We start from the raw sequence: 27,205 nt of genomic DNA, 5'->3' as shown, positions 1-27,205 counted from the left end.
ACCATCACATTTACCCACAAAAAATTAGTAAAAAACCTTGCGACATTAGCCCCCTTTTCTAGTGAGTCAGTAATGATAGTAGGTGAATTGCCAAATGCCCCAGGCTTTAAACATTCAATGCAAGGTATAGTGACAGGTATATTGTGCAGTCACAAAGCATTTGGGATACTGGTGAAAACATGACACCAGACTTTTAGAAAACATAGAACACAGTGTCACTTGGAATGCTGGTGCAAAAAGTTCTTACCAAATTCAACAAAGATTGGAGTGATATTGTTTGTATTTACAGTGATTCAGCTACGTATATGAAAAAGTTGTGTGATAACCTGTGAAATCGATACCTGAGCTTAAGTGCTTCCCTGTAAGAGGTCCTTGCCACTTGTTAGATGGTATGCCGAAAGCACCTTTACAGTCTTCAGAGTTAATGAAGAATGCTATTGACCTTTTAGTCCATTCTGGTGCAAAGTTTTGATATGCGCAGAAACTAAAATGGAAATATTTCTAATTTTGTGCATTGTGTGGCATCAAAGAAAGAGTCATCCCAACTGTGCCACTTAGCTGGTGGTTCTCAGTCCTAGAGGCCATGAATGTTGTATTATCAATGTTGCAACCGTTTACAGAACTTTTGCTGAGTGATGATGCCAAAGACAAGAAATGGGAGGATCTTTGGTCACACATTGCTGGTAATTTGAAAAAATAGTACACTCTGCGGCATTTTTAGATTTTTACAGGAAAGCATGACTGCTGTAGTGGGCATAATAAAAAAACTATAAAACACTCTTGTCTACCAAGTGTTCAGCATAATTGGTGTAGATGTGAAACATCTCCTTGAGAGTAGGCTGGGTGACACTTTCAGTGACTTTGACACTGCAACATGTTCCATGTTAGAGTGCTTGCCACTTGGTAAGCAACGAAATGTTGAGGAGCAATTCAGGAACTTTTATTTTATAATGTATGGGAAATAGCCCTTCAGCAACCATGGCATTTGAAGTCAATGAAGCCTCACTGTGGTATTCTGCACAAGTTATAAATGCCTTCCGTAAAGGGACATTTTCTCCGGAGTTTCAAAAGTGCTGCCTTATTTCTGACTGCTTCAATAACTCTGAGGGCATCTGCGCCCAGTTCAACACATATGTTGCAGAACCTGTTGTAGAGAATCACAATCTTCAGGTGCACCAGTATTGGCATGGAAAGCTTTGTCAGTGGCCAGAGTTAGCAAATTGTGTACTGGCTATTTTGGTGTTGCCTGTCTCAAGTGCCAAAGTTGAGAGGGCCTTTTCACAGATAAACGTTTACATGGGAAGGAAAGAGCGAGCGTGCATGACCAAAGACTCACTGAAGAAGTATTGTATGGTGTACTATGATAAGTTTCATTTGTAAAAATGTATTTGGACCTCATATACACTGAACGTACACTGTCTATATACCATGTACTATCATTGCAGAAAGCAAGCAATAATAAAAGCAAAAAGTTCCACAAACACCGGTAAGACACTGTTTCTGTTGTTTTTAATGGAGCGAAAATGCGTAACCACTGATAACCACTGTTTTTTAAGGTATTGAAATCACTTGAAAACACTGAAAAAAACACCAGAATTTACCAAAAATAAAAAATGAAAACAGGAAAGCCTAACTATAAAGATCACACTGAAATAAACAGACATATTTAATAAATTGAACTAGTGTCAATACCATTTGCATTCAGAGGGCACTGCAGGAATCCTAGGTTCTATGAAATAAGAGAGCAAGACTACCTGTCCTTATAGAAGATATAGACAACATTTCAGTCCCTGGGCTGAAATTCAGATAACCAAATCCTTTCTTGGAGAGTGGAAAGGATAACTGATATGTTACCCAGGAGCAACTGCCAAAGGTGAGAGAGGAGACCTTGATGTATGGCCAGTGAATGCTCTGCTGAAGTGGATGGTGATGTAAGATGCAAAAGTGGGTACTGTCACAGGTAGCATCCACAAAACAGGAGAACTATGTGCTGCACCAACAAATATCTTTCAGACCTGAGTGCAAGACATTAAAGATAAAAGAACCCTTTGAAAAATTTCAAAGAATACTTGCAGATCCAACATTGCTTAAGGGTCTTCAGAAGCTGGCACTCCAGTCCACACACTGATTGGCCACTATGAGAACTACAGTATCATAAAAGTGATAAGCGGAGGGGTTGGGGAGTAGGTAGGAGAATCTACTGCCTCTTTGGAAAAAAGTAAGCCTCACCAAACAATAGCAGAGTAGGAGGAAGAGGTAATGAATCCGTTGAGGTAATGGATCAGTTCGAATGTTGGAACTGTGAAAAAGAATCAGCAGCTAGCTCTCTCCCTGGGCTCCATCCCCTTCAAAGCATGTCCTTGTTGATATGTTAAAAAATAAAACACAAAATCCAGCACTCATGCAAACATGAATACATTTGCAGGGTAAGAAAAAAATCAAAGAATAGGTTGGTTGAGATAGATGAGATAGAGGAAATCTCTAGAGCACAGTATATAAACCACTACAACTGGATGAGAAGTATGTAGCAGTAAAAGGCTTCGATACTATCTTGATGAGGGAGAATTCAAATCAAGAAGCTTACAGAGAAATGAGAAAAAAGGAGGGCTGCCACTAATGGGTGACTAGATTTCTAATAGGGGTTGAAGGATCATTCTTCAACTCTTTGTGCAACACTGCCTTGCAGACCAACGGGATCTCGTTAACAAGGCCCCAAAAGAGGAGGTTGTGAGACATCATGGCTTTTTTGTCCGGAGGGAGACTTTTGAAGTGAAGATGAGGGAGCAACACTCACGGCCCTATTGAAGAATGTGACAAGGAAGGTGAGGCTTGCATGTCAAGAATGTGGAAGAGGAACCTCTTGATTAATTCATACCAAATCCCACCGCTCCCAGATGTCAGCCATGTGGTAGGCAAGAAGAAAAAACTGTTAGAACCTACTAAAATTTAATTTCTAGATTCTGTGGCTCTCACATGGGTGTTATTCTTGGCCAAACTGAGAGGTATCATTAGAGGGAAGCATGACCTCTACTGAGACATAGTGGCAGGTTACAAACTTTTGAATGGCTGAAAGACCGAATGGAAAATGAACAGAAGTCCAGCGATGCTGGAGATTAAATATGGAATCAAGGCTGTCCACTTAAAGGACCAAATTTGTCTTTGCTTATGTGTGGAATGGTCCAAAAGTTTGATTTAAAGGTTGGTGGTTCTACTCAGAATGACTAAAGAGGTGCTAAGGGTTTCTTGTGTTCAAAGATCATTAAGTTAGCAGGACAGGTGGAGGAGTATGTTGGGGTGGCTAAATAAAAGCCTTGTGATGTTGTGGAATATTTAATTTAAATGGCCTATGCCAAGTTGAAACTGAGGACAGACAGTGCATTTTGTATGCTTAACAGTAAATAAGAGAAATAAGGAAATTAAGGTGTACTCTTTGGTAGGAGTAAAATCTTTACTCCTGTATAGCTAAACAAAAATCTCAAAATAACATTTTAAATTAGATCCATTCCCTGTCAATTTATCTCAAGAATAGTTACTCTGGAAATTCTGCAAGCCTAACCTTTCTGGCTAGCTTTGAGTTGTGCATCAATATTTTTCTTAATTGTTAGGTCAGAGTGCTTTCTTTTATGGCGAAACCTGGATTCAGTGCAAATGTGCTAAAGCATCTTGAATATATTAAACTCATTGCACAATTGAGACATGTTTACTTTTTTGGGTTCATAAGATGGGAACTCATTTTCAAACTTTGCCTAGACTACCCAGACAAAATACATGCATAACTATTTCAACTTTAGCAATAAATTAGTATGAAAACACTGTATTCTACACATAACTTTTTGCGATTTGTGAGCTATGATTGGATTTCGTATTGTATTCACTTACCGGTTCTGAATGCCTGAAGAATCGTCTTTTACCCCAAAGAAAATGGCACCAACAATTAAAGCCAAAATCAGTGTCACTCCCAGCTAGAAAAGAGGAAAAAAAAGTCTTAAACGGGCAGAATTGACTTCTGAGAAAGTTCTTCTAAATCATGAAGCGGCCACACACTTTCGGCAACAATTTTAGAAAGGCGAGAAAAATAATTCAAGCCACCTCTGCTGATTGAAAATAAACCCAAAATACAAAGACATATTCATATCTCTCTCCTAAAATATTTTTGGGGATTTAGTCTTTATCCTTGAGAATAAAAGTGTCTTATTAGGTGGCTCTACATTCTGGTGTCAAATGCCTCCCATCTAACTGGAAACAATCCCTGGAGCATAGATTACAAAAAAAATATAACGCCTGCAACCCTAGACAACAGGTGAACACAAAACACTGATAGACCTAGATAGGAGGGAAGACTATAAAATGGGCTGGGTTAAATAAAAAAAACAGAAGAAATACAATGCATTAACTCAGTACACCCTGGTACAAGAGAAACCAACTGCGAGTGCTTTTCTGAATTTGTGAAAATATGTTTCATTGTATTTCACTAAAAGGGGACTTGCGTGCCACATGACAAGCTTTAAGTACTTAATCATACCATTGTATCTCAGTGTATAAAAAAATAAAAGGTTACTTACTGGTTAGTCTGTAACTAAAGGTCTACAGCTGCAGTTTTTTACATTCACATGCTTTAAATCATTCCCAGTTGTCCGGCTGGGTATCCCATGCAAACTCAATGCAGCAGAATTAAAGACATTTGTTTTAATAGAGTAGTCTATGTAGCCTTTTCACATCATTGTGGGTGTTCACAGTTCTACCAATGAAGTGTGAAGGCTATACCATGATGCAAAATATAATATTTACATGTATTAACAGGAACACAATGGGGGAAAGTGATAACCTCAAAGAGGAGGGAACGGGAGGGTCTCATTTGAATGAATGATACCTATGTTAATAAATTGTAGTTAAAAGTAAGTACATTTTGGTTGCCCATCAATAGACAGGTTGTAAAGGTACATGCTTTGCAATCTATTTTCTAATAATCAACAGCATCCGAGGGTAGGACAGAGATTCGCCAAAATACGTGAATTTATAAAGTTCTTTTATTCAATGTGCAGCAACAAAACCAATCAGTACAAAATAGCACAAAATGTATTATGAGGATGAGCTGAACATAAAGATAAAAAATAAAACAGAAAAATACTTAGACTTGAGTAGTCTGGCAAGTCCAGTAAATAACTTTTAACATTATCTTTTAAGACAATCAATGACAAGGATAGCCACATGCTGGCAGGCAGATCACTCCAGAACTTTAAATGTATATTCCAGAGCACTGCCTGTCCAACTCTGGCTTCCTTCCTTAACTGCACATACAGGCAATTATTTTAGGCAAATGCACGGCACGAGCCAGTTTACTTTACTGTGATGGAGCAATGCAAGCCATGAAACACCGGGTTATTCGGAACAGCTCATTCAGGTGGTGGGCCCTCGTATGGTCATTGTTTAAAATTTTGTAATCATTGCCTAAATGTATGGAATCTGAGAACTGCATTTTCGGATAGAAATGTTTTTAAAAAATAGTCAGAAAATACATTAACAAGATCACAAGAACTGTAGGTATTTGAAATGTAGTGATTCGAAGGTATTGTTTAAACTAGAATATGGCTTTTATAAACTGTTAATATACATACATATGAATGAATCTCTTGTTAAATAACATCTAGTTGGTTCTGAACAAATAGTGTCTTAACCATCACACTTCATCCAGCAAACGTAGATAGTGTTCCACTGAAGGTCTCAGAAGAACACAGATGATACCACTGCTTCATTCAAATGAAACTCCGTCTGAACCAAAGATTCATTCACAAAAATTAGGCAGCCTTGTCAAACTTAGTAAATGCCTCCTTAAGAAAGTAAGACTGTACTTCTCCTACACTCTAATATAACTGCCACAAGAGGGCGCATCTTGCAAAGATAAGAATTTTATGGATAAGTTCAGCTGCAAGACCATTTTGATAATACTCCTTCACTTTAGGGAACCGTCCGAGTCACTGGAGGAAAGGTATAAAGCAGACTTCATACAAATGTATTCATTACTCAAGGAACTGGATTACCTTCACCAGATTGAAAAATGGACAGGTGAATTATTATAAATAAACAAGTTCTTACCTTCAGTAACACGCTTTCTGTTGGATATCCTATGTTATCATAGATTCATAGATCATAGATTCTTCACGTTTTGACTCTCCCCAGGTGCCAGACTAAATCTGGAAAACTCTTAGATAGCTCTCATATGCATGCCAATGGTGCCATTGGCATCTTTGACATGAAAAGATGGAGCTGCGTGTAGATGCCACCCTGTGCACTAATGTCTGTTTATCCACAGAAAACGTTTCAGCCCCTCAGCGTGGAGGAACACACAGTTGAAGTATGGACAGCAAGCAAACCTAAGCTTGGAACCTTATTACATACGAAATGGACACCCTAAGAACTAGAAGGAGGCTGAGTTGTAAGGAATCTGTCATTACAGAAAGTACCCACTTCTATGAGCATTACCAAAGGTAAATAACTTGTTCTTCTGAAGGCCACTTCTAACGCAGATTGGTTACCTTGTGAATCAAAACAAATCACAAAGGTAGTGGGTCTGACAACTGGACTTGCACCAGAAAGCCTTGAAGGCCGAACTGGTCAAATGGCTCTCACTGTAGACCTGAAAGTTGCTAAAGAAATGCCTGCGGAAGGTATGGACAGATGTCCATGTAGCAGCTTGGCAGATGTCCAATAACAGAACACCTCTGGCCAAGGCTGTGGAGGTGAGTTTTGCCCAAGAAAACTATAGCATGAAGGAGCATTGGAGGTTCATTTATGCCAAGGCATAGCACAACCTAATGCAAATGACAATTCACTTTGAAAAGGTCCATTCATGGACAGCCTTCCATTTTTAGGCACCAGCAAACCCAACAAAAAATGAGATAATCCATACAGTGCATCTTAGTTTTATCAATATAGAAACAAATGTCCCGCTTGGATACAACCAGTGAAGGCCTTACTCTTCCTGAAAGAAAACCACAGAGAGCATGATGGACTTCCCCAAATGAATCTCTTTCAGGAAAAATTAAACCTTAGTTCAAAGTACCAACTTGTCTGAAAAAAGATGGGCAGACAATGCCTGCAAATCACTAATGTGTTGCGCTGAGGTTATGGCAATAAGATAGTTTTGAGTGTCAATAGTCTAATTGGTACAACACATCAAAGGGTAAGTAACAAATTAAACTTCCTGTTATTCGTTAGTAAATGGGAGTCATAAAAAAAATAAGGGAGCCACATTGGAAAAACAAAAATTTTAAATGCAATGGGTGACTTCAATAAAGAGGGCTGATCAGGCACACAGCGGAAGACTGAAATAGCCAGTAGTCCTTAACAGTGCTCATAGCAAAACCTTACCCACAACAGAGAAAACTAGCAGAACATCAGACAGCTTTGGTGTAAGAGGGATGACACTGTTCTATGCATCTGGCAACACATTTTTATCATCGGACAGAGTACATGGACTTGACAGATGAGTGGAGAGCAGCCTCTGATGGAAGTTCAAAGCCTCTCAGTTGATTCTGTTCAATCTCCGTGCATGGAGGTGTAGACTGTGGAGGTTCGGATGCAAACCCCTGCCCTGCTGTTGGATAGCTAGTCCTCTCGAAGCGGCAGTCGAAGTGGAGGGCATAAACTCTGATTCAGCAGGTCAGCATACCAGAGTCACAGAGCCCAGACCGGGGCTCCCTGAATGAGCTGTGATTGGTCCCTATTGACCTTTCTCCTGACCCATGGTATCAGAGGCAGAGGTGCAAATGCATAAAGAAGGGCGGAGTCTCACCGAATGCAGAATATGTCTCCTAAAGAGCCTTGAGATGAGCACAAAAGACCAGACACCCAGCTTTCTCAGTGATAGGGAACAATAGATCTATCAGGGCCCAATGGGCAAAGATGCCTTGAGCTACCTCCAGGAATAGGCACCATGTGTGATTAACAAGGCGACATCTACTGAGAGTGTCCACTTTGACTATCAGAGAACCCTCTAAGTGACTGACCATTAGAAATTCCCAAGAGATCCAGTAACCTCCACAGCCTGAGAGCTCCAAACAGAGGCCATGGACCACACACTGCCATACCACATGGCAGTCATGTTGTCTGTCAGAACATACACAGGCCTACCCTCGATGGAAGGTTCAAAGGCTTTGAGGGTGCAACAGAAGGCAGGCAGCTATATAAGGCAGATGCGGCGATCCTGTCCGAAAGGAAACCAAAGACCTCTGATCTCCACTTCAACTGGTAATAGTCCCAGTACAGTGTGAGGTGTTCATTGCAACTTTGAGGTCCGGATGAGACATAGAGGTCTGCCACCCTTTAGGTTGACATCCACCGCTGAGTTTAAAGAATGCATCGTCAGAGATATAGATGCTGTCCGACAGGCATCCTCTTCTCCCACCAGGTTGGCACCCATTGATGGCAAAGGTTCCAATGCAAGGCCAGAATGTACCAACATAAAATGAGTGACAATCAGTATGCAGAAGTCTAGGAGAACAGTAAGCCTTAGAACCATCCAGCCCACACAAGGGTTTGTGCCCAAAACATAGGAATCGCAGCCTGAATGTCCTGGACTTGTGGGGTGGAAAGACTTTCAAAGCCACTGTGTCCAGGATGGCTTGCCTAAAGGGAATCCTTTGCATAGGTTGAAGATGAGATTTAAATGTTGAAATGGGCAAAGAAGAGCCTACCACGAGGGGTAGAGAGCCCAAACGGTCACAGGAATTAGACATTTTTCAGCTAAAAAAAGGGATTGCTACTTCTTATGATATTTTTTGAATTATTTAAAGGAAGATTTTTTGGGGAGATCATTCTCTGTCGAGAGAAATATCTGAAGGGGATCACTTTGCTGTATCTCAGCAGATTGTGGCCAAACAAAATCTTGGCCTTGGGTGTATCAATGAACAGGACTGTCAGACCTAGGAGTTGTGTTCTGAACCTAGATTCTATATGCATATGTTATGTGGATCCAACAATTATCTTCTTGCTCCATCTTTGATAGGGTTTAACCCAAAATCAGTCAGAGACATTTGAACTAATTGATGTCATCACTGTAGCACCTAGATCTCTGTATCTACACTGATAAATTGTGGAAAACGAGGAACTGACTCCAGCAACCCCTGTGTTTTCTCATATACAACAATGCTGCAGCATCCAGGGTGGGCAGAATTGTTGCACAGGCCGCATGGCACAACCTGGCAGTGCTGGAGGGTTATTGCTGGGGAAAAGGTTTCCAGATCCAGCCTGGCACCTGGAGGATATTCACAAGGCAAGGAATCTGCAGGAACAAGTCTCCATCAGAAAAAACAGGGTACGAAACGCAGGTGTGGGATGGTTTTCTCACTTTCCATCGCTGCTTGCTGTGATGGTATCAAGTTTTACCCATTTAAAATTAAAAAGACAAAATGGGGCACCCGAGGCATCAACATACGACTCTTCTGACACAAGATTTAGAGCTCACAGCTGTATTGTAGTGACTGCCATTCAATCTGTATATTTAATGAATATAGATTGGGGCATACTGTTACAGATTGAGTAGTTTCTGTGTTTTTACTTTTAACTCAGGGAAAAGCTTTCTGTCATGGAAATCTGCCAGCAGAAGAAGCAGATGAGTACATATATTGGTACCCATGCCACCCATGTAAATCAATTCAACATACAAGGTGATGGAGCATACGCTCGAAGACTGGCTATGTGAACAGTGTGGCGTGGTCTGTAGTCACACATAAGCAGTTCAGCAGAGGAACACCAGCACACAAGCTACATGACCGGCAGGTATGTCCCTCGTGAAGATTATTACTGCATTTTTGGGGAGAGCCACTTTGAAATGTTTCCTATCCCTCTGAGGAGGTGAGACAGGAGAGTGTCTTCTTATATAAAACTAATGTGGAGTTGAAATTGGTTTTTCTAGGTGGAACAGTAATGTCCTAAATTCACATTTAGTTTGCAACAGCTAATTAAAGCAAGGAATGTTTTAGAAGATTGGTGAGAAAATAATATAGTTGAATAAAGTCACAAATAACGTGGTGGAAAACCAGAAATGAACAAATAAAAAAAATAACAAAGGACAAGGAGAGTGAACCCTTCTGCACTCCTGAAACTCACTTGGAAATGCATCAACCCACCAGAGGGCAAACGGGTACATGCCAACCCGCCAGAAAGCCAGGATAAAACAGCTGAGCTTAGGGTACACCCGCTGGCACAGATGCCAAAATTAGCAGCAAGGTGACCTTCCTATATACACTGTAGTACTCTGAGTGCTCACATCGAGTAACACAACAGTCCAGAAACAGACATCGTCTGCTCTTTTGTCAACTGTAACCTTAAAGACATCTCAGCTACTGGACAGCCATGCTGCGGCAAGCTACAAGCCAAAGATCTCCTTTTCAAGTTCAACCACAGTGAATGTCTTCGGTGGGGATATCAGAGCTACAATCTGAGGCCCAAATGTCAATATAGAGAAGCACTAATAGGAAATATTTGGAAACCGATGGCTGAAGCAGAGATGGACAACACTCAGAGGAAAAGATGGCAGTGCGCGAAACATTGATGGGCACCACTGAGGCACACAATATACAAAATCCATGTTCAGAAACTGAGCCTGACAATGCTCTTTTGAGAGATGCCCCCGATCTGGGTGTTTGGGAGGCAGATATTTTAATGTTGTTTTATTGCGCAAATCTGAGATGGGCAAATCTTTCAAGAATGTTGGAGAGAGGGAGGACGGATAAAGGGTCACAGCTGGCGAGGATGGAGGGCACAGCTAATAGCATTGTGGGGATGAAGTCTTCTGCATTAAGTTGGGAGGCTGAGCATGTAAATCAAGTAATCAACTCGACGTGCGTGTATGGGTGCGTGAATGCATAGATATGTGCAAATACAAAAGAATACAAACAATCATTTTTGTGCTTGCCCTTTTAGGCAAGACTGAATAGAAATGATCAGTGGTTTTTAACGTGGTCTGGAGACCCCTGGTTGTCCGCGAAGCCTACTCAGAGGGTCAGTTACTGCTTAGAAAATTAAATAATATTAACAGATAAAGAAATTAAATACAGGAGCAAATTGTTAAATTGACATTTTTAAAGCGTTTTGTAAATGTGAAGGAATTTGACACTGGCAGCTAAAAATGAAGTTAGTATCCTTAATCGTGGGAGCAGTGCAAGGGCATCGAACAGAATACAGTATGGGAAATGAGTGACCTCAATTGATCTTAGAAACGCTCACACCTTCCTATAAAAATTATATTTGATATATTTTTTTTTTTATATTTGTTCATCATTTGTGTATTTGTTTGAACAATGCCTTTTCTGAATGTTTCAAGGTTCAAATCATCTAAAAAGCCTAGGCTTGGATCCCCGACTTACAGTAATGATCAGTTAGGTTCCCCATATTCCAATAATGACTCAGTAGAGGTCAATGATTCATTGGGGATTCAGGGGTTCCAGCAGAGATTAAGTGGGGGTGAACAGAAGTCAAAAGGTTAAAAACCACTGCTATAGATGCTACATCAAAAGAAGTGCATGTGATGTTCAACGCTGAGCAAATAGGAGGATGCGGAGAGAAGGTGGATTTTTAGACAAACAATGCACTTTGTTGTTCTGATATTGGCAGTGGGAGTGGGGCAGAAGAGGGCTCTCACATAAGAGAATGTGTGTGTCGAGAATCATTTTAAAGCTGTTTGGAATAAAGTCAGGGGAATGGCACTGGAGACGTCAATAAAGGTGAGAATTGATGCTATGTTGTTTTGTGACAGTTGTTAGAGCGGTCAGTGAAGAATATTCTCAAAAGGCTTGTTAGCATAGGTCAGTGTTTCCCAAGCTGTGGTGCGCGGACACCCAGGATTCCAAGACACATTCCTAGGGGGTCCGCAGGCAGCAATTTTAAAAGCACACTAACGTTGTTTGTATAATCAGCAGTTTTCAGGTAACAATAAAAGTGTAAAGGTAACGCCGGTGATGAATGTACCTGCTGGAGAGAGATGGGAGTTTTGTTCAGTGGCAGCTTTGACTCATCTAAGGTAGCGCAGATGTTTATAATGCCTGCTGCAAAGAACGTGTACCATGCATTTCAAAAACAGTATTTAATGTGCATAGCTCAGTGGGTTAATGCTTTTGTCACAGAGAATATTTTGTTGCTGTGCAGTTCATGCGTGACAATCGTAATCTAACACAGTGAGCTATGAACTGCCATCAAAGAGCTGCATGCAAACTGCATGGTACAAGTTAGTAAGTTATGTTTTTCCCAGTCTTTCATTATCCTGATGCTGCTGAAAAAGGTTTGTTTGGGTAGAAATAAATTCTTATTATTGAAGTCAACCCTAACTAATGTGTTACGTTCTGAGTCCTGGGTTTGTCCTTCTCTACACCAAGCACTGTTCAAAAATGCCTACCACTATGGACGACATGGAATCCTACACCTTGTAGTCCCCTTTGCCTTATGTAACATTTTCTATACATTGATTTACCCATATATGATTTATTGCCTCTGTATGTATGTGATTCACAATAAGAACTGTCAGCAAATATGCCAATTTACCATGTATGGACTTCAATATGGCATTGAAAAGGTTCAATTTCAATAAGGTTCTGCCTGGCTTTAAAAAAAAAACGAGACCTAATAATCTGCATCAATATTTTGAAAATAGTGAGCTATAGACCTCAACAGCAAAGGCTTTTACAAAGCTGAGAAGATTACCCACACATACAAACCCTGCATTGTTTGATGAAAGCAAGTATCAGGCAAAGAGATAAACACGGGATTACTGGGTTAATCTACATAAAACGTAGGTCTTTATGCCACAATTTCCTTGGTATTAATAGAACCTTAAATGAAATCAAAGAAAGAAATTAAAGCATCAGGAGCTCAGTGAAGCATTAGCTGAGAAGCACATGAGCTCCAGCACCCGAAGGCCTGGGACCGGCCAGGCAGACAAAATATCAGGATAATTTAGCAAACACTTGTAGCGGAAAACAAGGATCATATCAGGGGATTAGCAGATGCGGTGTAATGAACCGTGCGGCACTTATGGGGCGCATTCCGCGTCCAGCGCTAATGAGGTCAGGTACACAAGAGAGTCTGTGAGAAAAGAGACAGGGCAATTAGCCTTGTAATACTCCAAGGCCTTAAGAGTGTAAGTCTTGTCACAAGGTCACGCTTTTACAAAGCAATTATGGGGGATATCCATGATATCAAAGGATCTACTTTTGGCCTTTGTAGCACCGGGGCTCGTCACACGTTTCGCTCACATCCTGGTGGCATCTAAGTCTGACTTCAGATACTTCCATTAAAAAAAGAAACAAGGGTTCAGAAATTACCACCAACTTCATTAATGTCAATGAAATAGACATTGGATTGTAATTAGTTAATTCTAATTAATATACATAGGCCAATGCGGTATCAGGTCAAGAGATGCACGTCATTTGAATGTGTATACATTACCATTAACAGGAATATTATTAATCTTACATAAAGGTAGGCACATAATGGACGCGAGACATAACATCTAACATATATAATTTGCCATCAGGTTCTAGAAAAACATACTCATCAATACATATATAGATATAACCACTTTTAATGAATAAAAGGTCAAGATGAAGGCCATGAAAATCCTTCTCACCTTTCTGTAAAGTGAAAAGTAGTGCTGCTTACGACCAACTTCATAGCTAGCTAATTCCAGTATCTGTTCCTAAATGCCAATGAGTTGCAAGGAGGACACTTAAACCAGATTACTAAAACACTGCAGAAGCCGATAGTCCTTGGCAATTGAATTTATAACTCAAGTCACACACAACTGGGCACACAGCAGTATCCATCAAGAAATGTGTATGATGGGGTGGCTAGATATTCTCAACTCTGTGTCTCTTTAATCTCAAGTGTCTGCTTTTTAATCCTCTGACTTTGCTACTCATGTGCAGACTCTTTCCATGTTTTAACAGTATAGCTCTTCTCCTCTTCCCCTGTGTGTATGCTTCTCCATTCTCAAAAACAAGCATTGAAAGTTCTTTGAGGCTTGAAGTCCAAGATATTTGACAGGTAGGTATTGCTCGGTGGGTCCTCCTCTGACCCTTCTACATCCACCATTTAAAACCCTGCACCACTTGCAGCAGATTACCATGGAAAAGCACAGATCCACTGACGCATTAACAGGTGCCCCCAATGGCTGGACTGTATGTAAGCAAAAGAAGGCAGTTGATTGACTCTAAATACAGAAGCAGCAGTGGCACATGGATGCAAAATGACTGCACAGAAAACTATAGGAGTCAAACACAGTCCAAGGGACAGGCCTGCATGGTCCAGGATGAATCTGAGAAGAAGAAATGCATGCTGGGCCTCAGTGTGAATTAGAGGCTGCTGAGGGTGAACACAAATGAGACACCCAGGCATTTTTGTTTTCCTCTTTGGGGAAAAACAACAACCAGCAATCCCAGTGGCCACTGAGAGAGGGGCATCTGTCAGCCAGCTGAGAAATAAAAGGATAATCTTTCGGAACATTGCAGCCACCTACAGTGACATTTACGAGAGCACTGCATGGAGTTTGTGTGAAAGGGGATCAGGCTCAACACCTATGCTCCAGCTACAACACAAATAAAAAAGGACTACTGAACATAATAGAAGAATGTCCAATCTAAAAGCGGATTTTGAAGCGAAGGATGTCACTATCTGCGTGCAACAACTGTGCAGTGGCCTTCTAAAGGCCTGTAATAACAGAGGTCACTATACTCCTATCCTTGGTACTCAATTTACTCATGCCATCAGGACTAGGGGTTCCAGAAATGTTTAACGTGCTCTTGCCTAAGGAAAAAAAATAATTCTGGGCAGTGGGGGTGGGACAGAGAATTCCAAATAGTGGGTTACTCTACCCACACCGTTACTTCCAAGGGCATCCAATTTCTACTGAGTTCGAAGGAGAGTGGGTTTACCAAAATTTGAAACGGTTGTAATCTTTCTTGTGTATAAGGATCTCTATAAAGGGGAGACACTATGAGATATTTGTGAAAACACAGAAGTCGCCTATAATTCAAACCTCTTTGTGATCAATGGAAAAAGAGATGTACATACAAAAGAGTATTTATATAATTTACAAAATCATAAAATGGTCATGCAGCTTATTTATAGTCATCAATTTGTTGTTGCAGAGAATCAACCAGCTTTAGATTGGAGAGAGACAACACAAGGATCAAGCTTTTCAGATAAGAAATGTTATTACTGTACCTGAGCTATTGAGGCCTGAGGGTTGCCCAATAGGTTTTTGATGGTGCGTTTGGACACCCATTTAAGCTGGTGAAGGAATGAAGTGCTGTACGTTATCTGTCTAGTAAAAATACTAGTCTTCACTTTGCCACCCAGCGTCAGCGTATCTAACTCTGCTTTGGTTTCTCTGAAGTCTTCTGTGTTGCAATATTCCTCTGCTAATTTCTCCACAACTGTTTTGTCACCACCATCACGTTCTTTAATGTCATCTATGTATAGAAGAGAAATAGCAATTTTATTTTGGGTTTAAACACACACATTGTTGTGCTACCCACAAATTGATCATTATTTGTATGAGGATATCACAGGGTCAATTTTCTACTGTGGACACACTTGAATATGCCTCCTTACAACGCATTCCTTTTCCTTGCAGGCTATTACAACGCAGTTGTTGCAACGACCACGTTTTACCAACGCATACCATTACCCAGCAAGTCATAACAACGAATTGCTCTGGGGGGCACTGGATGTTGGAATAGTATAATTTACTATTCCAACTCCAATCTGTGCAACAGTAGGGAAGGTGTTGGATTTTAAATCTAAAACCTGACCCCTACGCAAGTCGTTGTTATGACTTGCAGGGTAATGGTCTGTTTGTTAGAATGCAGTCGTTAATGTAATAGCCTGCGGGGTAAAAAAGGATTTGTGGAAAACGATGTTTACCGACACACGTACCACCCTAGGAGTGAAGCAATTTACCGATGTCAGAAAGGAATCATCGACAATAAAGGAAGGGAAAGGAGCTCACAGAAGGAATGAGAAAGGGGCTTGCACAGTAGCGTAGGTGGGTTTAGTCGGTGAGTGAGCAGCAAATGGGTAAAAGAGTAGCAGAGGAGACTGGTATTTACTTAGATGTACAGATTTAGAAATTACATTTTATGGAAAGCATTGGTCTCTACTCTGATTACTGGTGTTGATGGGGACTAACATAGATTCTGAGGTTTTCTGAAAGGCATGATAGCAGTGTAGCAAAATCAGGCCTGCTTAAACTCGATGATACATTTGGAGTGAGAACCAATGAAGTATGATATGGTAATGAGGTAATGTGGTTGAAGCTCAGGATGGTAATAAGGCTCTGCTCCATGGCCTCCCAGACTTCACACTGGCACCCTACATGCTGCAGGACGTCTCGTCCAGGGACTGCCTGAAGAAAAACTGTCACATCTCCCCCATCCTGAAGGGACTTTATTAGTCCCTATTCTCAGACCGCTCCATCTTCAAAACCAGCTGCATCGTTTACAAAACTATCACAACCTTCAAATACACTTATCTTGCAGAGAAGCTCACTGTCTCTGATGGGTTCCTGAACAGCCACATCCAGGACACCATCAGACTGTATACTAAGAATAGCAAAACAAAATCAAGGGAGCAGGTCCTTCCATCTATGCACTCAAGATCTGGAACACCATCCCGGCATCTACTGGGAAAGCCCCAACACTGCTCCAATTTAGTAAAGAGTTTTAGACACACCTCTTTAAAGAACACTACATCACAGTGCATTAACAGTCCTCAAAACAGCACATCCCCTATCACTTATTGACTTTGACCATGTACATTGCTCTGCTGCCGTCTGGCTAGGTTCACGCTATACATACTTGTATAGATACAGGGTGACAGTGAGGGGAGGCAGAGGGGCACTGAGGGACAAGTAGGGCAAATAAACAAGACGGTCCAGAAAGCTGCTATCAAGGTCTTGTGCGGAAAAAATAAATCCATTGAAAGAGTCAGGACTTGGGGCTTCAAGTGAGTGAATTTGGAACAATTGTTTCAACGAGTACAGAAGTAAATATTGTAGAATATGGGAAAATCCAGGGTATTGTTCTGGGGATATCAGATAGAAACAACTAGATACGTTTAAATTCGGAAAATTTGCCTTTGTGAATGACGAGTGTTGGTGGTGAACAGTCATCCCAATTATATGTAAGGAGCTGTAGCCCTCATGGTGAGGCATGGCTTGGGAAGCGAATATGTTTAAGGAAAATTGGGGTACTGAGTACATATTATTAAGTAGAAACACCCATGCCATAGGGAAAGGTTTACTGGAGCTTAATTTAAAGGCTGAGAGCAGGATCCCAGGGACAGGGCAATAGGTATTCATAGGGTGACTGGCTGTGGGTAGAATTGGAGGGTTAATAAATATGCATAAACTGGAATCTGACAGGAAGAATGTGATACAGACCAGGATCATTCCACTGTGCTTGTACAGTTGGGCAGGTATAAATTCTGGACACCTAGTTAATGGGGCTTATGCTTTGCTGTCAGGGTCTCTTGAATGAAGCGAGATTAATAAAAGAGGCGGTTTCTATTCACCTGTGTCAAAGGCCATTTTCGAATTTGGTGAAGAAAGAGATGGGTTTTTGGAGGTGGATGGCAAGTAATTTGTGATAACTAATAGAGGACATCAACATTGATTAGACAACAGTTGTTTTTGGGGGTCACTGGGTTGATGTTTTAGGCCCTAGGAAAGGTTCTATGGCTGAGTGAGGGATTTATTAATTTTGCTTGTCGGGAGAAGTGCAGTTTTAACAGGATTTATTTAGGAAATAAAACATAGTTACAAAACTAGACATACACAACACTAGTCAGCAATAAATATCACTAAATGTATAATAATTCCAATAAAAAAAATATTATCAAGACAGTGCACCAAAAATGAGCAAAATCTTCCATGCAAACCAGTGCACATTTGCAAAATGTGTTTCTGATCACTATATTTCAATGCGTAGAAGACATTCTCCATTGAGTATGAGATGTTTAAGCATTAGTGCAAAGGGATGTAGAGTCATCAGACAACAGAGTGGGCATTCCCAAGGGAGAAATGCTTCAATCGTGTTGGGTTTTGCAAGCTATATGGGTGTCAAGTGTGTGACGCAGAAAGAGTGCAAACAGGCCAATAAACTGAACAGAGTTCAAAACAACATAGGTGGCAGGGCTCTCCCAGATTCGACTGATGTGAGGCAGGTAACTTGTGGAAGAGGTCAGTATGTGATATCCGGCGATCAGCTTGGCGCGTGGGTTGCCTGTATCTAAGTATTAGCAGGGGACAACAAAGTAAGGGAGAATTCTTTGAGAAGGAGGTTTGTGTACATGTAGTGCAGTACGTAGAAAGAAATATTTTTCTAAAGTCTTTTATTCATATTCAAAACGTAATCAATATTTAAAAACAAGCATTTTACAGTACATAAACGAATGCAATATTAATGATTAGAACAGCAGGAACTTGAACCCTAGCTCCAGCCAGTAACTGTTCTGTGACTGTGTGAAATGTTATTGGTCCTATTCTAGCTTTGCCACTAGGACAGAGTCGCAACCGTGCCGCCACTACCTAAAGTATCAGCACTCGGTGAGTAGATATGCACAGCAGAAGAGGGGAGCTGAAATCATGATGTTGAACAGTAAAAAGTAACCAGCAATAACGGCTTCCTGATACTGTCAGGGTTGGGGGCATGAAGCACAGTTAGCACCCCTAGTGCCAGCTCTAAGGAACTGCGACACGACCGACTAGATCTCAGAAGTAGAGATGGAGGAAGGACGAGCGGAAGGACAACTGACACTGACAAAAATGGGACACTGCCATTGCAGGAGGCCCCAAGGTGCTAACACTTACAACCCTGCTCGGTGGCTGGAAGATGAAAGCAGAACCTAATATCGCCTCACACTGCCCATTAACAACACACCCATTTATTTATTTTATTTATAAAACTGGTATTCATTAAGAGCTTATTAATCACATTTATCAAGGAGCCACGTAATGCCTTTTGTTGACGTTAAGGAGCTGGCAGGTAAGGTAAACTCCCACGCCACTCATCAAAATACCTGAAGTTTGGTATACCATAAGTAAACACACTTATCACCCTTAAAACTGAGAAACACATTACTAGAGAGGAAATACTCAGGAAAGAGGTATTTTCAAGCTCTCTTGGAAATATATCGAATAAAGATTCCGTCTACCTTGACGTATATGCCTTAGAACATTTTCCAATTAAAAAATGGCATTTCCTGCACAAACGTGAATGGAAATTTTTACGGAAAATAACAAACACTAGTCAGGCCACTCCGGTTCAGGCCCTTCGTTTACAATTGTCATTGACTAGTGCCTATACAATTGCCCTGGCCAATACAATTAGGTGGGCATATAATATGCTCCTTGCAGAAAAAAGATACTGTAAGAGCTTTATCAAAGCTTGAAACCTTTGAGGTTGGTTCGAGCAATTTTACATTCACCAAAAATCTTGTTGAAGTAGCTTTAGCACACTTCAAATGCACAATCACACTCTTACAGACCTGGTCACGGGCTAATTTAAAAATGTTCTTAAAAAATATGACACCCCATCCTAGTTTCAATCTAAATACAGCTTATTGTTCACAGCTATCTCACTATAGGTCTTATTCGGCTTCCCTCAAATATCAGATCTATCAGCAGTATCTGAAATGTACTCTTGCCCACAGCGTGCGATGCTGTATTATTTTGATTCGCTTGGGGATCTTGCCTTTGAACTCCTATACTAAACATTGGGATAATTCTAGTGAGGAAGCTGGGATATGTAAGCTCTGCAAAGGAGGGGAACAAGGACTAGCCCACATATTATACATCTGTCCACATAAATAAGTTGTAGAAGCTCTGCATCATTTTTTAAATCCTATTCGCTTTAGACATAAAGCGATTGCAGTGAATTATCCAATTGCTCTTACTTATTCTCCCCTGAATGAATTTGTTTGGAATAGTATAACACATTTTTAAAAGCTTTTTTACCATTGTTTTAGAATCAATTGTATTTATTGTCTTTACGTAAATTTATCAATGTACTTATTTTTTTACCTCAGTAGAGGACTAAATCAATACAATAAACTGAAACTGAGAGGAAATAAAAGCGTGTTTCCACTACATTCGATAACATTTAAATATACTATACCACAATAGCGACGGTAGACCTCTTACTTTCTCTCGTATCTAACGGTTAAGCTGAAAAGAGGACACTTCTCCTTGTTCGAAGATTGACAGAAGTATGAGCTAGTCCGAGCTTTCAAGAAACAGGTACAAAATATGTTATCTTACACACCTACATCCATGTCCTCCGGATTATTAAATGCAACGGCCGTTGAGTCGCCATTGATGATGTCCAGGAAAAAGTCAGCCGGGTTGTTATGCGGTTCGCACACATAACCTGCAGAGAGAAGTTCAAAGTTACCATTGCAAAATAGATACTTTAATGACTGAAAGACAGGGTCCGATGGGTTGATCTCATGGATCAGAGTGTGGGCTGGATTTTTTTTAGCAGTTTGTGGACCTTTTCCATTGGCCAGGTGGGCCGATTTTTTCTGTTTCTCTGATAATAAAACAAGCATTACCTGCAGCAAACAGAAATGCATGCGGCTCCCATACCTTGCAAAATACTTTACAAGTTCAAAACTGGCAAGCATTTGGAAATGTGGCTCACTTGTTTAGCTATCTGGCTCGATAAAGGGGGTCACTTTTATGTCAGTGCCCATTCCAACCCTCTTGGAAGACAAACATTTTCTGCTTAACTCGGAAACCCAATCGAAAGGCCTTCTGACTGAGCATAACAATGCTTATTTTTCAGCTCTCTTCTTACTATCAGATGTGGCAAGGAGCCTACGGCAATACCATTTTGAAAACGAAGTTGCAATACGAAAGTGCCTTAATACGAAGCTGAAGAGAACCTAGTGACACATATCTTTCTCTATATACAATTTTCATGTTCCTGAACAATTTTAGTTTTGGACCCTTCTGTCTCAACAACTCATTCAAAGTCAACATGGCGCTTTCAGAGGAGGAAAATTATGTTTCAAAAGTGGTTTAGTTTTTGCTCACAAAACCGTGACTTAGGCCTTCATTACGAACATCAAATTAATTCATAAGGGCCCAGTGAAAGGAGTGACCAAGCCCTGAAGATTCAGAAGTTGTTGTGTTTTACACAAACATCTTGACTGCTGAAAGCAGCCAATGTTTCCAATTGTAACACCGCTGATAAAAATACAGAAATAAGTGCAGTAACTACCAATAGATGTGAAGTATGGTAATGCATTCTTGGCTGGGCCATGGAACAGCATCCTTCCGCTCGCGAGTAACGTCAGGCCGTCAAACAACTTGAAGATGGAGTAACGGGGCTGGTGAATGGAGAAGATGATGGTCTTCCCCTGTCGAGACATCCTAAAAGTAATCAAACATATTAACACAATAACGATCTTTGCAGCACAACAACTTTTCAATTTACATTCATGAAATGAAGAAGATTAATACTATCTTTTTCAGGCCTGTCATGTTTGCTCCAATTTTTTCCTCGATTACTGGCGTAGGCATATTAAATGCATGTTTTTTTTAATTTCTGTATCAAAATATTGGAACACCACTCCATTTTTTATTCATTTATTAAAAACTGATTCATCAAACTTACTACTAGGAGTCAACGAAAAACACACAAAGCCCTCTTCAGTTTTTGATCTTAGTGGCATATGATATGATCTGTTTTTCCACCAGGCGACAGAACCAAGAGTGTGCAGTGATGCAAGCTGTGTCCCAGTTTGCTGAAGAGTATGACATTCAAAATTATGTAGAGGAAATGATCTCAAACAAGATCTCACTCATGGATTTAAGAATAGAATTGCCCATCTGTCTTCACATCTTTCACTTTCAGAAAGTATGAGAGAAAAGAGTGAGGAGGCACACGCTGCAGTGGACATAAAAGAAAGCAACTAGACAATGGAGGCAAATGGTGTGCGCTTGGCCAAGGTCAGTGAAGAGTGCTGATGAGCACTGAAGAAGATCGATGGTATGTTTTAAAAAATGCACCTTTAGTGCGCATCTCCCTACCTCACACATCTTTCCATGGGTGGTGTTGCTCATTCCTTGACATCAAGGGCGAGTCACTGCGTTTTCTAAGCTGGTTATCATTGGTGCAGCAAGGGAACAGCACCAGTGTTGCTGACAATTATCCTGGGGACAATGAAGCCACCCACACAGTAGTAAACCAAGCACTGAGTTACCCTTTCAGTCTTGTATAATTACCATGTGTCAGACCTGTCATTCTTAGGGTGGTCTACCCCCAACTTTGTGCCTGCTTACCTCCTCTTTTTGCTGTATCTTTTTGCATGGCCTTAGGACTCTGAGAACTTTACCACCGTTGATCAGTGCTAAAGTGCATGTGCTTCTCCCCTAAATATGTTGACATTGGTGTATACCTTACTGGCATATTAGTTTACCTGTAAGTCCCTTGTAAAGTGGTATACCTGTGGTAAATAAATAAATAATACCTATATTTTTGAATGGATAAATGAATAACAGATAGCTCAATAAATAAGAGTCAAGATTCGAGGTAGTAGGAGTTTTGCAGGTTTATTACAGCATAAAGGACAGGAACAGGACAACCTGCATAGGAATAGGATGGCAGGGCCCGGCAGCTGCCGGGGCTGGATCTGGGATGAGCGCGCTCTGGGGAAAGGACTGGCGTAACATTTAATAACAATACACAGGCATATATAGTAAAACAGTTGCATTACAGTACATATGATAGGCGGAGCGGTGGGTGGAGCAAAGGGTGTGACGCGTAGCAGTCGCGAAAGATAAGGGTGAAAGTGGGTGTAACAGGGCGTATACATAGACATGTGATGCAAACGTAACAGAATATGTCATGAATGGGGCGGAAACATGGAGGGGGCTACCTAAGGAGCCGGGACCTCTAACCTGATGGTGCGCGCAAACTGGCAATGACGTATTACTAGGAGAAGCTGGGGGCTACGAACTCTGTGCTAGGAGCAGAGACTGAAGTCTGGAGAGTCAGGGCGACATGTACCTAAACAGTATCTAGTATCTGATGTTTAGAGAACATGTTGATAGAATCCAAAAGTTATCGGGGTAAAGGCTAACAGACTCTAAGACTGGAGCATGCATTATTCTACATGTAGTGCGTGATGAAGAATATTAAATGACCATTAATACAGTATTTCTCTTACATGGAGACGTAAAGGCTAGACTATGACGGAAACTATTGATGCGATTCAGTAACTTAGGAATGCAGAGAAGGAGGGCTGGACTGATAACTAGAATCATAACATACTCTTGGCAGACTCAGAGGCAGAGCCAGGCTGAACCGGGCACTGCGAGGCAGGAAGTAAGTGAAGGGTCAGGGATACAGGTGGGGGCTGTATCGCTCCTCAGCGAAGCTCAGGAGACAGAAGCTGAATCTAGTGTCCGGGCCCTTTTGAGGCCTAGAAACGGGGACTTTACAATGAAATAACGTGCACACTGAGAAACGTGGCAACGTAGCTTTACATAGGCCTGATACTCGTAGCTTTCACGAGAACTGGAAACTGGCATACTAGAGATGGACACAACTGTAATTGCGTCTTTAATCAAACATGGGGGATACATATGCATATTTAATCATGCACACATAACATAAGATGGAGGACTCGTAGGGACACAGAACATGGCAAAATTTACTTTTCCACATTCCCTCCTTGTCACTACGTTTCCATCAGGAAACATCAATATTCATGATACCATCTATCATTTCATACAGTATCATTTGCTCGTCTCGAATTTTCTTGGAACGGGATTTAGAACGGGGCTTGGGACTAGGAATACAAGAGGTAGCACAAATGCCGCAAATCGCAGGGCCACATTGTATACAGAGGCAGCAACTGAATATGATCGCTACTGCAATACCTAGAAAGGACAATACTTTCCATCCCCAAGCGGAAATTATATTCCAGAACCAACCGGACCATGTCCAGGTGCCTGGATCTTGGTGTAACAGATGGGCAATTTTATGGAGTCTGGTTATAGCTGAATAAACAGATGGCGCGTTATTTGGAATGAAAATGCAGCAACTAGATCCGATGACTCTACAGGCCCCGCCCCTATCGGCCAGTATGACGTCAAGGACGAGACGATTTTGGAGCACGACAAATCTCATAGCAGATTGCTCTTCGGTTAAGTTACCTAGGGCAGAGGCAGTCTCATTTACTACAGCTTCAAGGGTTCTGGTTAACCTACGGATTAGCTTACTGTTCTGGATAGGGCCTATAAAGAAGAAGAAACCTCTATTGAAATCTGTATACTGTTCTAGAGCAGTTTCAGTATAATCGACAATCGGGGACTCGATCTCCCTTCTATGTCTAATGTGTACTAGATGTGTGTTTCTATGATAATCAGGTGGGGCTAGGAAAACAGGTGGCAGTAGGAAGGCAATGTAACAGGTTCCCTCCCAATCGAGGGGCAGACGAACATATGCGGTTTGGCCACAAACAAAATAAGAATGACGTGAAGCTTTGAAAATAGATTTCCCACTGTCACTATACTTGACAATAGTAGTACAATCACTATGGCCTACATGTACGGAACCATTATTTCGGACACATAATTCGCCTTTGACTGGTAGTACTGAAATAGCAGGTAAGTCTGGAGTAGTATCAGACTGAACATTCAGGACCATAAAATTCGAAGAATAATTACCTAAGTTGTAAACTTCATTTTCTAGATCTAACCCTGTTCTGTGGGGAAGACCTTGCTTGTCTGGGAAACATGTACTGTTAAGGAAAAACATATCTGTTGAGGATGACGTTAACGTGGACCATGCTCCACACGAACCATTATGTGAAAATGGATAAGGAAAGAGTGGCAGAACTCCCTTCGGTGTCTGGAAAGGGGGTAGTCGACCACACACCCAACAATTAGTGGCATTGCTGGTCTGGTGTGAATAATGTAACATGCGGATAAAAGAATTGTTACGCATAGCGAGGCGATAAGAGAGTTCATGAGGAGGCAGATCACTAAACGTGTGCTCTACTGTAACATTAGAAGACTTATTTACATGAGAAACTGGAAAATACAAGTAAAATGCATAACTGGTGCAGGAAATCATAATGCTGAGAAATAATATGAAACTTAGAAAGACGATACATCGGATTGAGTTTTGACTAACTCTCTCACTATGGGGGTCTATTTTATACATGTCAGAAACCGGTCTAACCGTTTCACCTAGGGGAGGACTTAGACAATCAAACTGGCTGACTTATTTTACTAGACCTTAACTTTTTCTTATACTCCTGTTGCGGAGTTGTCTCTAACAGGGAGGGTGTAGTAACAGTGTCTTTTGCGGGACAGTCCTTAAGAATAGTACTTTGGCAGTCCTTTAAATCCTCGGAAATGTTCTTTGAAACTGGTTTCAATCCATAAAACTTTTTGATATGCGAAAGATGCACCCAGCCTTTGCGTCCCTCCAACTTCACGGCTGTACGGGTGGCCAGGAGGACCTGTCGGGGCTCCTTCCAGCGAGGCTCCAGCGGACTTGAACGATCAAAATTTCGCACTAAGACCATGGATCCGGGAACGATTTCATGCGGTGCCACCTCGGTATTGTCTGGAAATGCGGCGGCAACCTGTGAACGACAAGAGTTGAGGGCAGACATCAAGGAAGCTAGGTAATCTGTCAGCATATTACTTGAAACATCGGTAATACTTCGAGGTCTAGGAGTACCCCACATGTTAGGGGGGCGGCCGAAAACGACCTCATACGGGGACAGACCTGATCTGGAATGTGCGACCATGCGCATATAGAACAGGGCAACTGGCAGAGCTATTAGCCAGTCCACACCTTTCTCTTGACATACTTTGGCAATGCGAATTTTCAGGGTCTGATTATGTCTCTCTACGAGACCGGCTGCTTCAGGATGGCGTACACAATGGAACTTCCACTGGTACCCTAACAACAGGGAAACATGTTTCATCAACTCAGATGAGAATGGCTGGCCGTTGTCAGAATATACGACTCTAGGGAGTCCATAACGGGGGAAGAACTCACGAACCAACTGCTTGGCAGTGGTCGCGGCTGTGTAATCTGGGACTGGATATGCTTCTGTCCACCTGGACAAAGCGCATACAACTACAAGGACATACTTGAAACCTCGACATCGCTCCATCTGAATGTAATCCATCTGGAGGACTTCAAAAGGGTGGTCAGGGGGCTGGAATCCACCTTGTTCCACCGGAACACTTTTACCTGGATTAAACTGGCAACATATCATACAGGTACGGACTTTCTGCTTGGCTGCAGCTCGTAAATGCTTGTTGAACCAAATGTTCTGGATACTGTCTAACATTGCTTTCTCTCCTAGATGTGCTGGACTATGTGCAGTATTAATAATGACTTGAACCATAGAGTCGGGGAGAAACCATGTGGCTCTACCCTTCGTTACCCATCCCTGATCTGTCTGGACCCCTCCTTGTTCGGACCATTTCTTGATTTCATCGGGAGTAGCATGTAACTGGATATCTATGACATCTTGAGTGGGGTCCTTAACTGTCATACAGGTAGTCAGATCTGGAGTGTATGTCGGTGTCTTATTTACTGGAACGTCTGGTGTCTGTGCTGTAAGCTTGGCTGTGCGATCTGCTAGATCATTACCTTGAGAAATAGTGTCAGTAACTTTCGTATGTGCTTTGCATTTCATGATAGCAATGGATGTCGGTAAATGTATGGCATCTAACAGAGCCTGAATAAGGAGACCATGCTGAATCTTGGTTCCATGAGAAGTCATGAAACCTCTCTCCTGCCAGAGCACTCCGAAGTCGTGTACGAATCCAAATGCATAACGTGAATCTGTGTAAACATTAACTTTCAGGTTCTTGGCGTGTATGCAGGCTTGAGTCAGAGCAACTAGCTCTGCTGCTTGAGCAGACAGGGTGTCAATACGGTGTGTCTCTATAACTTCAGTGTCAGTAGTCACTGCATACGCGGCGACTAGTTCTCCTGTACTTGTTCTCATACATGAACCATCCACATAAAGCGTCAGGTCGGGATCTGGTAATGGAATATCTGTCAGATCTTGTCTTGGCTTGGTCATGATGTTCACTACTTCCACACAGTCGTGTGTGGCAGGATTCAAAGTAACTGATGGTAACAGTGTGGCAGGATTTAGGACGTTGCAG

General features: G+C 41.4%; 1 protein-coding gene across 2 annotated transcripts in view; it reads right to left on the bottom strand.

Annotated features, from left to right (window-relative positions):
• Positions 1 to 27,205, bottom strand: part of ABCG2 (ATP binding cassette subfamily G member 2 (JR blood group)) — a 662,915-nt gene that overhangs the window by 60,176 nt on the left and 575,534 nt on the right. For both annotated transcript variants that reach the window (XM_078676202.1, XM_078676203.1), the window contains 4 exons: positions 21,276 to 21,427; positions 20,316 to 20,420; positions 15,217 to 15,464; positions 3,880 to 3,962 (listed from right to left, as the gene is read on the bottom strand). In XM_078676202.1, the coding sequence (XP_078532328.1) occupies positions 3,880 to 3,962; positions 15,217 to 15,464; positions 20,316 to 20,420; positions 21,276 to 21,427 (588 nt within the window). The remainder of the gene's footprint in view (positions 1 to 3,879; positions 3,963 to 15,216; positions 15,465 to 20,315; positions 20,421 to 21,275; positions 21,428 to 27,205) is intronic.

The sequence above is a fragment of the Lissotriton helveticus genome, chromosome 2_1, assembly GCF_964261635.1.
Source record: "Lissotriton helveticus chromosome 2_1, aLisHel1.1, whole genome shotgun sequence".
NCBI lineage: Eukaryota > Metazoa > Chordata > Amphibia > Caudata > Salamandridae > Lissotriton > Lissotriton helveticus.
Note: the sequence above shows the minus strand (reverse complement) of the source record. Positions and strands in the feature narration are given on the sequence as shown.